This window comes from Lepisma saccharinum, chromosome 4 (assembly GCF_977018435.1).
Source record: "Lepisma saccharinum chromosome 4, izLepSacc3.1, whole genome shotgun sequence".
Taxonomy (NCBI): domain Eukaryota; kingdom Metazoa; phylum Arthropoda; class Insecta; order Zygentoma; family Lepismatidae; genus Lepisma; species Lepisma saccharinum.
The window spans coordinates 11,178,990-11,194,319 of NC_139232.1; the positions used below are offsets into that span (position 1 = coordinate 11,178,990).

The window sequence follows — 15,330 nt, forward strand, 5'->3', positions numbered from 1 at the left end:
CATTGCTGCCGATTGGATGGTTCCAAGTGGCATGTGCTGTTGTGTTGCTTTGGTGCCAAAACTGTGGGGCAAAGACAGTATTTTTCCCTTTGTAGATAAGATTTAGCTTAGTGCAGGGGCAAAAGTGGCAAAAAGTGGGGGCAACTGCTTCCCCTCACGCCCCTAATCGCCACCACTGTACGTCCCTTTTCTGCCACTTTTGGCTAACCGACAAAAATGAATGATGATATGATGAAATGGATGAGTGAACACTCACAAAGAACATCCATGCCCAGGCCAGGATTCGAACCTGGGACCTCTGGCATAGAAGCATGCTGTTATAACCACTCCACCATGGAGGTCGGCTTATTAAAATGATATTTTTAAGTGTATGTGTTATGAGCCTCCCTGATAACATAGTGATAATGATGTTGCCTTGTAATCAAGGGATGGCAGGTTTGATCACCAGGAACAATTCACAGTGGTTCGGAGCCCACTTTAAACTGTAGGTCCAAAACCGATTAGCCTGTCTGAGCATACAGTGGACTAAAAAACTAACACTGACTCTTTGACATAGGTGTATATATAAACATTTAATGACAAGCAGATAAGAAAGTACATCAGTGCTGAAGGTGAGGACCGCAGCTCTGTCTGGTGCTTCCTTTTTTTAAAAAACTTTTGCTCATTACAAGGTTCAGGTCAGATGACGAGGTCCAGCAGGTGGTTCAGACGTGGCTTTGTGAGCAACCAAAAACCTTCTTCGCGGTCGGGATACAGAAGCTGATGGCACGATACCAAAAGTGCATTGCTGTGCAGGAGGCATATGTGGAAAAGAGATATGTGTAGTTCTTCTTCTTGTGTGGAAAAAAAAAAGATGTTATATGTAAATTGCCTATACTTTTTTATTTATCCTCGTATTTAGCCCTTGTGGCCCTCCTTCCTTTCATCTACTAAACATTTAATGAAATATACAGAGTGTTTTGGTGACAATGTAACAAAACTTTCAGGAATGATGGAGGGGGACAAAAGAATAAACTTGAGATGAGAAACCCCAGTCTGGAAACGCCTTGTTCAGAAGTTAGCAGCCAAAACCATTGTGATGAAACACAAACAAGTAGGGCAACCACACAAAAGGATAGATGATTTGGCATGAGTTGGTGTTTTAAGTCCAATTTGTGTACAGTAAGGCTAATTGGGACTGGACCTACAGTTTATAGTGGAATCCGAACCACTGTGTGCCTCCACTGGGTATCGAACCCGGGACCCCTTTGTTACAAGGCAACAATGAAAAGGATAGATGATGTGACATTGAAAAACTGGCAGATATGGTGTTTCTTTATGGACATAAGATAAGGAACCCCAGTCCAGAAATGACCCCAGTCAAGAGCTCTAAATCAAAATGGTTCATACTATGGGAATGAGAGACGCGGTAATACATAATTAAGGTACTCATGTTTTTCGCGAAGCTGTTTTACATTATTTTATATTAATTTTGTTAGCCACTGCCACCATCCTCGTTGGAATTCAATGAATTCCAATGAGGATGGTGGCAGTGGCTACCGAAATTAATAGAAAATAATGTAAAACAGCTTCGCGGAAAACGTGAGTACCTTAATTATCACAATGGTTGTTAGAAAGAATCCCTTCTTCTGGAACATGAAATGAGCAAAGTGGCTATGGCCTCACTTTACCTGTAGCCCAGTCTCGATTAGCTCATCTGAGGACAAAATGGTATGAACAAACAAAGTTTAACCACAGTTTGGATGCTTATGAAAGTAGAAATAAATTGGAAAGATCTATCTGCTGCTATTACTGCATCGATACCTGGTGGAGGCACATAGTGGTTTGGATCCCTCTTTAAACTGTAGGTCCAGTCCCGATTAGCCTTACAGTGCATAAAGTTGACTTAAAAACAACAAATCAATACTACATCATACTTAGTAGAGTGGTGCATGAGACCACTTTCACCTTACAGAGTGTTTCCGTGAATCAAACTGGCAGGGTGGATGGAGACTGACCCAAGTACCAATATGAGATAAGGAACCCCGGTCCTGAAACGCGTCATTAAAAAGTTACGAGCCAAAAGTAGTTGGGGCTGCTTATGCCAGTGAAATAAGACAGTTGACAGATGCAGCTTGTAGATTTAATATGGCAGGTCCCGGTGTCGATACAGGAATGACAGTGTCATAAGAAGCTCAGTCGCATCTGCTCTAACATCCCTGGAGTCATTCTGATAACACATTATCATGACAACTGCCGAGCCGAGGGACATCCCCTGCGTCTCCTCCTGGCAAGAATCCTTGCTGCCTGGGATATCATCAGAACGACTTCAGGATGTTAGAGCAAATGCAACAGAGCTTCTTGTGACACTGTCATGCCTGCTCAATGCTGGGGGTCGCCATCTTGAATACCTACTGTAACGTTTCACATACACTGTAGCAATGTCCATATTAAATCTACAAGCTCCATCTTTCAGCTGTCTTGTATCTTTTTAATGACATGTTTCCAGACCAGGGTTTCTTACTTCATATTGGTACTTGGGTCAGTCTCCATCTACCCTGCCAGTTTGATTCAAGGTCACAGGAACACCCTGTATAATTGCAAAATATATTAATTATGAGCAGATTGATTGTAAAATAACAACAAATGTATTAATATACTCTCTTACATTATTACATGATAACATGTGTCAACTCTTAAGCCTGCACATCATTATTTACTTTCACATAATCAATCTTTATACACCACAACACTAAAGACTATATTATGACTATAAACACTTTTCCACACCAATTAAGCGCAACTATAAAACTGCTGCAAAATTATTTTTTGCTTTCCCTGTTTCATGCTTGGTCCAAGCATGAAATAAAATTAGCCAGTATATTTCATTAGCAAAGTAAAAAATTATGCTCTATGCATTAAAATATATACACAAAATGCTCCACTAATTTGTCAATCCTAAGATCTGGATCAACATCAAAGCTCAGCTGGTCATTGGGACTGTTGTTACAAATAACAAAGAATGGTGATATTCAAAACTCTGAAATCTATGCTGCAGAATTTCACCGAGGATGATTGTTCCCCTGCTGAAATTTCTGTCTACTGTTTTCAGTAGATCAATAGGTGTTTTTCAACATCTACTGTGTTCAGAATTTCAAATAGATGTAAATAAAAAGGAATGAAAAGTTATACCGTGCGTTCATTTCGATCTTCAGCCGAGAGATCGGGAGAAGCGTGGCGGGCGGTGCTGATGGAGATGCCGACATTTGCGGCCTGTAATGCCGCTATTTAACATAATATAGTCCACGTCTATGTCAGGTTAAAACACAATTCAAGGTGATGTCATCAAGATTTTGGTAGCCATTTTCTCAGAAATGGGACTTTTATTTTTTTCCAGGCAGTTGCCCCCCACTTTGCCCCTGTACTATGCTAAACCTTATCTACCAAGGGAAAGTAAACTGTCCTTGCACCCCCCCCCCCCCAGTTTTGGAACCCAATACTGTCAATAACTGTACAAAATTTTAAAATGGGATGCCAATGTGATCTGGAGTTATGTTAGATTTAGGTTAGGTTTGACATTATAATAAATGGCATTTTTTATTTAATTTACAAACATAATATTATAATATTTTTAGTTTATAAAGTAAAAATAAATCCACATTGTAGAATTAATTGTTCACAATAAGAATATTTTACCAGAATACAATTCAGTTTTGTTGTTTACTAAGAAAGCTTTAAATTTAGTGGAGCATATTGCACAAAGCATAGATCTAATCTACAAATTTGATACTGAAGTTCATAAAACTACTATAATCGAAGAAAAATATAAAATAACCTGTGAAACGTGCTGACTGCTGACAATGCTAACTAGAAAAAAGAAAACTGCACGGAATCAAACTCACAGGCAGACAAAATATTGTGTTGCACCAGTTGTCCCTGCACCACATTACGCCATCTCTTTAGCATGCAAGAAACAAACAAAATGCTGAAGTCAAAAGGGCACATGCTAGTTCAGCAATAATAGAGGAGGCGGCTATGACAGACATGTCTTACCTGGAAAATTTGTTCCTACTCATGAGAGTCGGAAACTTGAACAACAAACAGAAGTAGAGAGAAGACAACTGTAAGCTACATCTCACAGAAATATGTTCATGATCATTTCAATACTTTTATCACTTGTACGGATGTTGCAAGAAACACTGGCATTCGGTCCTGGTAATACATTTTTTTTTAAGTGCTGGGAATGTTTTCTATAATGTTCAAGAATGGTGTTCTAACTTAGACATTTTGAACACTTGTGATTTTCCAAGATATGAATTTATTAAGTACGTAACTCACATCATTTGTTTTAGTTATAAAACTTTTCAGTCTGAATTTGTTACTTGGAGATACACAAGGATGACGTTTTCTCATTCTTTGATGCATTTATTATGATTTTCATTTTAAGTAATGCATGTGGTGCAAATGATCCAAGACAGAGCAATAACAAAATATTTTTAGCAAGCAATGCAAAGTGTGTTTTGACAAAATTAGTACCTTTAAATGCTGTGTTTTAGGTTATTATTAACAACTGTTTAGATTTACACTTCAGAACATATTTTACAAGATTAATTTTATAATTAATTAAACGTAATTAATTATCGGCAGAGTAAACATTAATAACAACAATAGCAGCAACACTTTTGCAGCAAGTAAAGTGAAAAAAAAATATGTGTTGAAACATGGTGGAAATAAAATTTCTAGCCTTACAACACAGTGTTATATAATGCTGCAGTGTCCATGGCAGACAATCTACAAATATTTGAAGTATCTGCATGTTTATGTTATTATGATTATTATTATTTTCAGCATTAAATGCCAAATATTTTATATAACTCAGAGTTTATAGCCACAATATTCACATAAAAATGAGTATTTAATAGTTTGTCTGGTTTTTCCCACTGGATGTTCATATTTTTATTGAACATGACACTACAGTTTTGCAAAATATGTATTTCCCACTTCATTAATTTTAAAATTTTAATTTGTATTGCTATTGATCTATATTGCTCTAAAAAATACAACAATAACAGATGAAGATAACTTTGTTGCAACACATATATACTATTTACATTATGTTTTCTGTACAGTTTGTAAAGAAGATTTTTGCAACATCTTTATGTTAAATGTTACTGTTATACTGTAAAAGCAAAATGCAATAAATAACAAAAATTTATCCACTGTTATGAGTAGTTATGAGAACCTTTTTCTCTTTCTTACTGCATTTAACTATTGATACACATGAACATTTTTTAAAAGGGTTTTGTTTCTTGCAACTGATATTTACATTAGTTCTGAAACAGCAAAAGGCATTAGCTGAAGCTTCCAAAATTCCAATTCAATAAAGCCTGAGTTAGCTCATAGATGTATAAATCTAGCAGGAATGCAAGCAATAGAAGATACAAGCTCAGAGTAATAGAAAGCTACAAGACAATATTTACACTATCAACAATACACACTACAAATTCTATCTACAAATGCCAAATACAATCACTACATGACTGCATATCCATCGCAAGACGGTATCGGTGTACATTCAGTTTACAAGGTCAGTAAGACATAGCATATCTAACAACTGTGAATAAACAGGCTTGTCTGCTGTGAATTCCTATGTGCAGAACTCTACACTATGCTAGACTAGATTTTTTTAGTGTGGAAAGATAATATCTGAAGAGCTACAGAATGGAATTTATATCTGTATTTTACCATATTGATATGGCAAAAGTACAATATAATAATAATAAAGAAGTACTGTTCTTTCTAGTAGTCTACCACCATGTTCTAGTACTTTACTTAAAGTTGTAACACTATTATTTACATGTAGTACAATCACAGTCAATAGTTTTACAGTTACTGAATTATAGAAAGTGCAGTGGGATATGAACATTATTAGACATTATAGCTTATAATAATAATAATAATTCAAGTGGATAATTTTATCTGCAGAAGTGCTCTCCATTTCCATAAACAATTTTCTGTAATATTTCTCTTAATAACATGCACAATTAGCATGAACCATGATGTAGAAAGAAGATTTTATAAGTGCACTTTGTAGAGGGAGTGTTTTATAGTCATTCGACATTTTGACCAATGACTTAATTTGGGATGAAGATATGGCATTTTGAAAATTGCCACTCTCATGACAAAGTTTTTTCCTGAATTTTCGAATAATGTTTTCTCTGGCCCTAAGTTGGGAAGGTGGATGAAACTGTTCCTAACTAATGGGAACAGCCCCTTTATTGAAATATGGGTCTTAATCCCCTGAGGAAATTTTTTCAAGTATGGTTGATCGCAGAGTAATGAAACCCAGATGAGTTAAGTTGAGCAGATTCCAAGTCTCTCATCTAGCTCAATTTGGAATGAAGATACGAAAATCAGAGCGTACAGTCACATGAAAAAGTTTTAATTTTTTCCTAGCCCTAATCAAGATATGAAGGTGGTTCAAAATATTTTTACCCTTTTAATACAATGTTATTTTACCATAAGGAGAACTGTACTGATTCCAGATGAAGACAAATGTTTATTGATCGAAATATCAAATGACTATAAAACACACACCATAAGGTACGATTTTTAAATCATATTTTTACAAATTACTGGTGAATGTTGTGCCATGGAAAATTGTGAAGAAACTATTATTTGCATCCATTATGGAAGAACTATGTGGTCTAGTCGGTAAGGCATCCGACTGCCACACGGCCTGGGTTCGATTCCCAGGGTGGATGATCTAAGGTCTGAAATTTTGTGACCTTATCCTCTGCATATAGCAGTTTGGGGCTCACTCAGCCTCAAGTCACATTTGCAACATGCCAAACCTGGGGTCAACCCTGGGGGAGGGAGGGGGGGGGGTAAAGGCAGCTGGAGTGTGATGCTGATCACATCACCTTCAAAATGGCCGAGCTTGAGAATGTGTGGGGTCCTGCCCCCACATCCTCTAACATGTGACTTCAGAATTTTTAAGAAAAACTATCTTCAAGGAAGCAGTCTACAGATCAGGAGTGTAGAACTTGCTTCTCTTGAAAGACTACGTAAGTTTTTCATCACTCAGCAGGGAAGAACAGGGAGTATCCTAATTGCACAACATAGACAGTATGCTTGTTTACCACATATGAACAGTTTCAAGATTTAACCAGTTTAATTCCAATTACACCAGAAAGAACTAACACATTTTGTAAATGAAAAAAAAAATGGTTAGTAACTAAATTATTCCTAACACGACTGAACATGGCTGCAAGAAGCAACACAATATTTGAACTATTTGTCACTACACCAGCCTATATTTATGTTACTGGATAATAGATGTTAATATTCCTAAAGCATCATTTTTGTCTTTATTCTACAAAAAAAATAATAACGTTGAATGATGTTTCAAACCTGATTCTATAGGAAACCTCATTCCAGATCTATCATTCCTGAAAAAAGATTAAATTAGGGCTCTTCTTGTAGTATATTTTAGGTTATTACTGCTTTGTATTCCTCAACTAATAAAGTATTAAATCTACTGCTTTGTAAAACTTCTGGAGTATTTATATATATCTACAATTTTTATTTATGTTGCAATGTAAAAATAAAACTTTGATCTGTAGCTGTTCAGATGTTATATAGTCCATCAGCTCTTCAGTCAACAGTGCTGCCCTCTATTATACCTACACTTACGTTTCTGCATAAAGGTGCATGCGCATGTAGTTACATTCTACAATGAAATGCTCACATGAAATGGTCTTTTGTCTATTTATATTTTAGAGCTTTCAAAGAATATGTATGCCCACCAACACACAATCATCGCCAGAAGTTTTGGTAGGGGAGGGGGGGTTCAAGCTAATGATAAAACTTGATTGGCAGAAAGAATAGCGACAATAACTGTTATTACTATGGTTATAATTATTGTGCAATGATAATTATTATAAACTAGTAAAAATAAACCAAACCAATTTATTCCAAATGTATTATATTTACTATTACTACCAATATTATTATCATTATATAAATGGAGACAAGCAAGACTACTTTCGGTTATAATTTATTTTTACATTTCATGTAGTTCTTGTACTGAAATGTCTCCGTACTATGGCTGTGGTGTCTAAGGCTCAGGCCTTGGACTCTGGCTACGGGACGTGCACAGGATCCCTTGATTACAAGGCAGAGATGTTACACTATGTACAGTAGACTCGCTATTAACCGAGTCCCGATTAACCGAGGCTCCGGGTTAACCGAGGGAGTGGTTGGAAAACATCGCGCTTCATAACGCACCCCCTGTTTGTTTACTAGTAAGTTGGAGTCAAGTCACCGCACGTGTTCGTTACATCTACTCTCCCTACAATGTTGGCGTTACATCGCAGCGTAGAAGAGAGGAAAGAGGTTAGTCCAAAAAACTATGAAAGACTTTTTGAAAAAGTAATTTTCTCATTTATGTTGTACTAGTAATAAATAATTACTATACAGTTTTAAGTGTTGTTTCGTCATTTACGACCTATTAGCACATTATCTCCGTATTATCAGAGTTTTTCCGTATCCGAGGTAGTCTCGGTCCCAATTAGCTTGGATCATCACAAGTCTACTGTATTACACATTGACTAGTGTTTTTATATACAGCACCATAAACACGTAGAATGATGTGTGTGGTAAATTTGCATTCCGTACATGCAGAAGATGCATGCACAAGTCAGATCCAGACCCTAGCCAGTGATTAAAGTTATTTACAAATATTCATGGCTGTCAACAACAGTGTACCTTTTCTTCATGTAGGTCACAGGGTACTTTTCTTTTATTCACAGTGCATGATTTTGTACTGAAAATAGAAATTTCTGTTACCTTTAGTTGAAGAAAATAGAGCTGTAACTACACGTGCATGCACCATAAATAATATTCCTGTTACCTACTAACTGTAATGTGAAAATGAAGATTACCTATGTAAATTTCACTTACCTACGCCACCTGGTCTCATATTTGGCAATTCGTCCACCCGTATTGTGCCTGGCTGCTTGCGGTCTGTCAGGAAATATGTTGTCATGTCTCCTTTGCCTTTAACTTTCACCTTTCCCCTGCATTGGAACTCATATGGGTAGTTCTTCATTACTAGGTATACTTCCTCTGTAACCTATAAGTTATGGATTGAAAGAACAAAATGAACAGTTAACGTCTGCAGCATAAAAAAAAATTCCTGCTGAAAATCGATTGTATTGAACTAATTACACTAATATATCTGGAGTACATGCAATAAGAAAATATAGGGTGTCTATAAAAGATGTTTACAACATCACAAATTAATAACATCACTTCTAATTGAGATACAAACACATGCTGTGGCTTACAGGATACACCAATACAAAAAGTGTATTTGTATTCAGTACACTTTGGCATATGCCAAGGGTCCCAGGTTCTAATGCCAGCCTGCGCATGAGTGTTCTTTGCAAGTATCCCTTCCTCAATGTCATCATATCATCCCTCATCCTCATATTTGAAATTAGTCCAAAGTGGCAAAAAAATGAACCAATTTGCAACTTTGGTGGCATAAATTACATCTACTTGGTATTCCGACACTGACATTACTCAACACTCAATGGTAATGTATATTCTGGTCTTTAAATTACTCACAGGATTTTGGTCAGTGACGATTTCTCTGGGTGTGTAAGTTGTGTGTCAACGAACAAAGGAAAATGAAATAAAGAAGAAAGTATCTGTACTATTATAAGTTACGATTTTTGAGCATTTTTCTTTTATTTTCAGTTTCGAGCACCCGGTAGTTTTCGAACGCAGTGCAGCATGCAGTGGTTGTCAGACAGGCAGATCGGTCTGGGATGGGCAGGACATTGGCGAAATCGAACATCTTACCACTGCCAAAACATAGAATGACCGCGCATGTGCACCCTGCCACCCAGCAGCATGGTTAGCTTCTCAAGGCATTGTATTTGTTCCCAACGATTTGGCTTTCATTCACTCTGCGTTCCACGTTGTTTTGCTCGTGATTGTTGTGCATTATTTTTTAAACATGTGGTGTGAAGTGATGTGATTATTTTAAGATGGAGAATAGTGAAAGTGTTGTGCAAAAGTATTTAAATAATTCCTTTTCTTCGCTTTCGTATTCAGAGAATAATTGATAATGGTCGACCATGTCCGAATCTCATGATGTCAACAAGTGTTAAAGAAAAAAGTGGTGGTGGAAAAGGTTTTGAGAGACATTTTCGAAAAGAACTCTATGAAATTTCAGACTGGCTTTGTGGGTGTGATGTGGTGAATAAATTTAACTGTTGGGTATGTTTATTATTCTCGACTAAAAAAAGTGTTTGGAATTATCAAGGGTATGCAGATTTGAATCATCTCAATACTGCAGTGAAAAAACACAGTGAGTCTGAATTGCATCTTTCTATTTCTTTAAATTTAGTAGTTTGTTGTCACCCCTACTAGAATTAACGTTCTTTTGGATACTCAATAAAAAGCTGAAATAGAGCTACACAATGAAAAAGTATAAAAAAAGGGAAATATTAAAGAGGTTGATTAAGGCCGTCTGCTATTTAGCAAAGCAAGAACTGCCATTCTGAGGCCAAAAATTAATTGTATGGCGAAATATTGAACATTAATTTCCTCGTTTATAAGTGTTCTTTGGCAGTCCTTGCTTCTTTCTCCTTACCCTTCAAATATATTAATATTTTAAATGAAGTATTTACTTCATTTAAAATAATTCATGTAATTTTTAATGTTTTTCTAAATATTTCTAAATTTACACCAAAAATGTTCGGAGAAAATTTGTAATATTTGTCCACAGAAATGATAGGGGGAGGGGTTAACATTTCTTCTTTGCCAACGCCTTAAGTTCAGGGTCAGGAGATGCCACTGATTTTGGTATACTGATTCTATGATGTACAGTCATAGACACTTCTGGGTTATAGCAATGAAAGTTATATATATAGCATCATTACAACCCAGAAGTGTCCCAGACCGTACCTCCCACAAAAAAGTCCTGGGGACCTACAAGCCCAGACAATCGGTTTATCACAGCCAATTCAGTACTGAGTACAGATAGGGTTAGAATACCAGTTTGATGCTGTATGCGTAGGAAGATGCTCATGCCAAAGTGAACAAAAAAAGAAAGGAAGAAAAAACTTTTGAGGTGCTGTGTCATGTATTTAATAAATCACAGTATGCATTACTATTCAATTAAAAGTCCCATCATTAATTTGCAAAGTTACACACAACCTTTATGGACACCCTATATATCTATATGATTGACAACATCATATCAAATGACATTACTTTTATCATTGAAATACAAGTTTTCTTTGATGACTACAACAAATAGACAAGTAACACTAGATCATAATTACTTTTAAAAAGAAATATGTTTTCAACTACATTCTTTGCCACTATTTGCTCTAAAAATATATGATTTTAAAAAAGTTAAAGTTTTTAATAAAAGCAGTATTGTGTCTACTGATTTCGTAAAAACAGCAAACAAGAAACTTGTTATTTTACAGATTCAACTTTCTTCCTTAGAAAATACGAGTCATTGGGAAAAATATTCCTCTTCTTTGATATGTCATTGCACGCAAGTGATACAAATAAAGATAAATCAGTTTGTTCATCTATCCTTAACTTACATTTCACATCTAGGTTCCCTGACCTCATTGTCCTAAACTTTTTCATTGGACGTACATCAAGAACAAGTGTAGCAAACTACTGTGATTGATTTAAAGACCAGAGTAATCACACTGTAAATATGGGAATTCAAAGCCCTAAATGCAGATTGATATGTGAGATAATTCAGCTATGCACTGACAGTGTTGCTATTGTTTAATTTCAGTAGAAAAAAATCAAAGAATAAAATATCTTGCACTTGGCTAAACTATAATATATTATGAAGTAAGTCTTCAAGCTGTCCTGTCAGTGAATGATGAAGAGATTCTCTCAGGCTAACGTCACTTTTATCTTCAGGGTAGAAGTAACATTAGGTCTCGAAAGCTTGGAATCCTTTTCACAAATCACCTGGTCGATAGCCTATATAATTACTTTTCTGAAAAGCAGCAATTTTCAGTGAAACAATGTTAAGAGTAACAAGTACCTTCAAATAGCTTGAACTCCAACTGTGGCTTTCCAGTGTTGCTTGTATGTCTTACATGTCAAAAACAACATATTTTTCTGTGGAAAGTTTTACTTGTGCAAAGACATAAAATAATCTAGGTATTACGATAAATTAGAAACATTTAAATGGCCAATTTCACTGTTTTATAACTCCACGATACCTGAGTATGGTTTGGCAAGCCCGTTGAGTCCATTCTGCTGGCAACGTTCACTGTATTTCCCCAAATGTCGTACTGAGGTTTTCTTGCACCAATCACTCCAGCAACTACAGGCCCAATATTTATTCCTGCAACAAAAAAACACAAGAAAGGTAACTACACAAGCAGTAAACTTTCCAGTCTAATCCATAATGATAGAATTTATACTTAAGGCTCAGCTGGATCTTTGGTCAATGCCAGGGAAGATGTTTATGAATGTTTCTCTCCTTCCAAAAAACTGGTACGATATTTCAAAATCTGAAAAATTAAAAATGCTTAGAATTCTTTTTAGAGCATTCACGTGACTCTTTGCGTGGTTTGCCTTCACTGTTGCCTAGATATTCTCAATAGTTTTGTGGCTATGTAAGTCTATTTAACTATTGATAATTTTTGAGATTATGGAATATCGTAGCAGTTTTTCGAAATGAGAGGAAAGTTCATAAGCAGCTAAAGGTCCAGCAACAGCAAGTTTCCCTAACAGGCATTCAATTATGGATGTTCTGAAAATAAGTTTCATCTGTTAAATGTACAGAAAACATTTTACTGATCTGATAACTGTTATTTATTGACATTATGAAAGGGGGGGGGGTTGAGCCTCCCCTCCTGAAAATAGACATTTATGAAAAGTCTAAATTTTTATACTTTTTGATAGTTGCTAAAATATATTAATTTAAGTAAAATTGTATTTCAGCAGAATAACCAAAAGGAAAGAAATTAGCTAAAAAAAAAATAAGAGTGTAACATGCAGAAACTCTGTGCAGTAGATCTGAACATTATAAAATTAGGACATTTCTATCATGTTACTGCAGGCCCCCGTGGCACAGGGGGCTATGATGCCAGGGGTCCTGAGTTCGAATCCCACCCTGGGCATGGATGTTCTTTGTGAGTGTCCTTCATCAGTTTTATCATATTATTAATCATCCTCATCTTTGCGAAGCAAAGTAAAATCAATCAATCTATAAAGTTACTCATTACTGAAAGATTTCTGAAAATTTAAACATATGTCACTTGACAAAGTAACGTGCACATTTCACAGAACAGTTTTAGTCCAGAAACTTTTCCAATCATGAAGTTTTTTTTGAATTCACTTGTTTTCTAAAAATGAAGGAAGCAAAACAAAATATACCAGTGCATATTTAGGTTCTGGTTATTTATTTTTCTCCGTACTTAAACACAATGTACATTTGAACACTTACAGAGACTGAGAAAAATAAATCAATGGTTACAAAAATATACTACAGTTGTAGATTATAGCTATGCATTACCACAGCATATTTTCCTATATCTGGCCTTGATCACTTCTATTGACTCCCTACATTCTATTATATACATGCACATATGAGCACATTCTTTGCATACAGTAAACAAGTTGATACTAGATTTTATCACTTCTCAACTTCTCCACATCAGAAATCCCAATCATTTTGCAAAATAACTATTTTCACGACTTTTCATGGTATTTTAAATAACTTTCCAGATCACTGTACTGGGTGATTCATAATTGCCTCCGGGGTTTGAATGTTTATAGCAAAAAGGTGCATATCAGTACATAAAGAAGCTCTCCAAGTTTGGTACGCGCCTTACAGGTGATAGATATGTGCACCCCTGGTGATGCAGCAGACACCAATCCTGAAATAAAGTTCCAGCTACACATGTCCCAACATATCACAATCAATACCAGTGACTGCATGCGTGATCTTTTCTTGCAGTTGTGATAAATCAAGTGGAAATGGGGATATGAACACACAATATTTGATGTAAATCCATAAGAAAAAAATGGTGGGGTTATGTCAGGTGAGCAATAGAAGACGAGGAGAGTTATCTCGAGAAGCACGTCCAATCCAACGACCAGGAAGTTATACTGCCACCTAGTGGCTAAATCTACAATTACATGATGGAGTGCAAACTTGGAGTGATTCTTTATGTACTGATATGCACCATTTGGCTGTATATGTTATAGCTCTTGTACCATAAGGTGGTATTAAATGTTCAAAATCATGAAGGGAATTATGAATCACCCTGTATAATGATTTAACATACTAATAAATAGTTGTTATGTCTTCAACTTTGCATGATAATCAAACAAATCAAATCAATTTTGATCAGCAATGTTGAAAATAAATTTTACATGAAATATTCCCACAAAATAAACCAGTTTAGTGAAAAAAAAGTAAATGTGTTTCCATGTTTCAATCCTGGTAAGCTAAAACTAAAAATCATTTAACTTCCCTAACTTTCCCATGATCTTTTAACTTATAAGTTCACTTCTCTGATATTTTCCATGCCAGTGTAAACCCTGCAAATGCATTGTATAATGTATGTAGGAGAAGAATAAATTATAGCGCAGTGGTAGCGTCCTCGCCTTGTAATCAAGGGGTCCCGGGTTAGATACCCGGTGGAGGCACAAGTGGTTCGGATCCCACTTTAAACTGTAGGTCCAGTCCCGATTAGCCTTACTGTGCATAAAGTGGACTTAAAACAACAATTCAATCAATCAATCAAGAATAAATTATATGACAAATAGAATAAATTCTACACTTACCTACTCTCAACATAAAATTATTATATGAGTTTTCATTGATGTTCAGCAGTCTTTCTCTCATTGCAAAAACAAACTCTATCAAGGTACCTAAATAAAAGCCAGCTGATGTTTCATCTTCTTCAATAATTCGGAGATCTGGCATAAGGCCAACAGCAGCCATATATGTTGAACCTACTGTTTTGATTTTATCTATTGCTTTAAATCTTTCTTCACCAAGCAACTGCAAGAACAAAATTTAAAATACATTAAAAATTAGTGCAAAATTATTTATATTATGTTATTTTTATCACAAAGAGAATAGCATCCACAAACACAGATACGCAATGGAACCCCAATTGTGCATTCCCAGATATTTTCCCACATTATACAGTGTATCCCAAAATGATTATCAGGGTTTCATAGTAGTTTAATTTCCCTTTTATGTGGGGTACAAGGACAACCCTGCTGGAAATTTCTACTGTTTTCAGTAGACAAATTCTACTGTTTTGAAATGACTTC

At 35.7% G+C, this 15,330-nt stretch overlaps 1 protein-coding gene across 9 annotated transcripts in view; it reads right to left on the reverse strand.

Moving 5' to 3' along the window:
* The window catches only part of LOC145986374 (uncharacterized), a 219,815-nt gene that overhangs the window by 35,347 nt on the left and 169,138 nt on the right, over positions 1-15,330 (reverse strand). For all 9 annotated transcript variants that reach the window (XM_083120301.1, XM_083120300.1, XM_083120302.1 and 6 more), the window contains 3 exons: positions 14,833-15,052; positions 12,255-12,379; positions 8,944-9,115 (listed from right to left, as the gene is read on the reverse strand). In XM_083120301.1, coding sequence (XP_082976427.1) covers positions 8,944-9,115; positions 12,255-12,379; positions 14,833-15,052 — 517 coding nt within the window. The remainder of the gene's footprint in view (positions 1-8,943; positions 9,116-12,254; positions 12,380-14,832; positions 15,053-15,330) is intronic.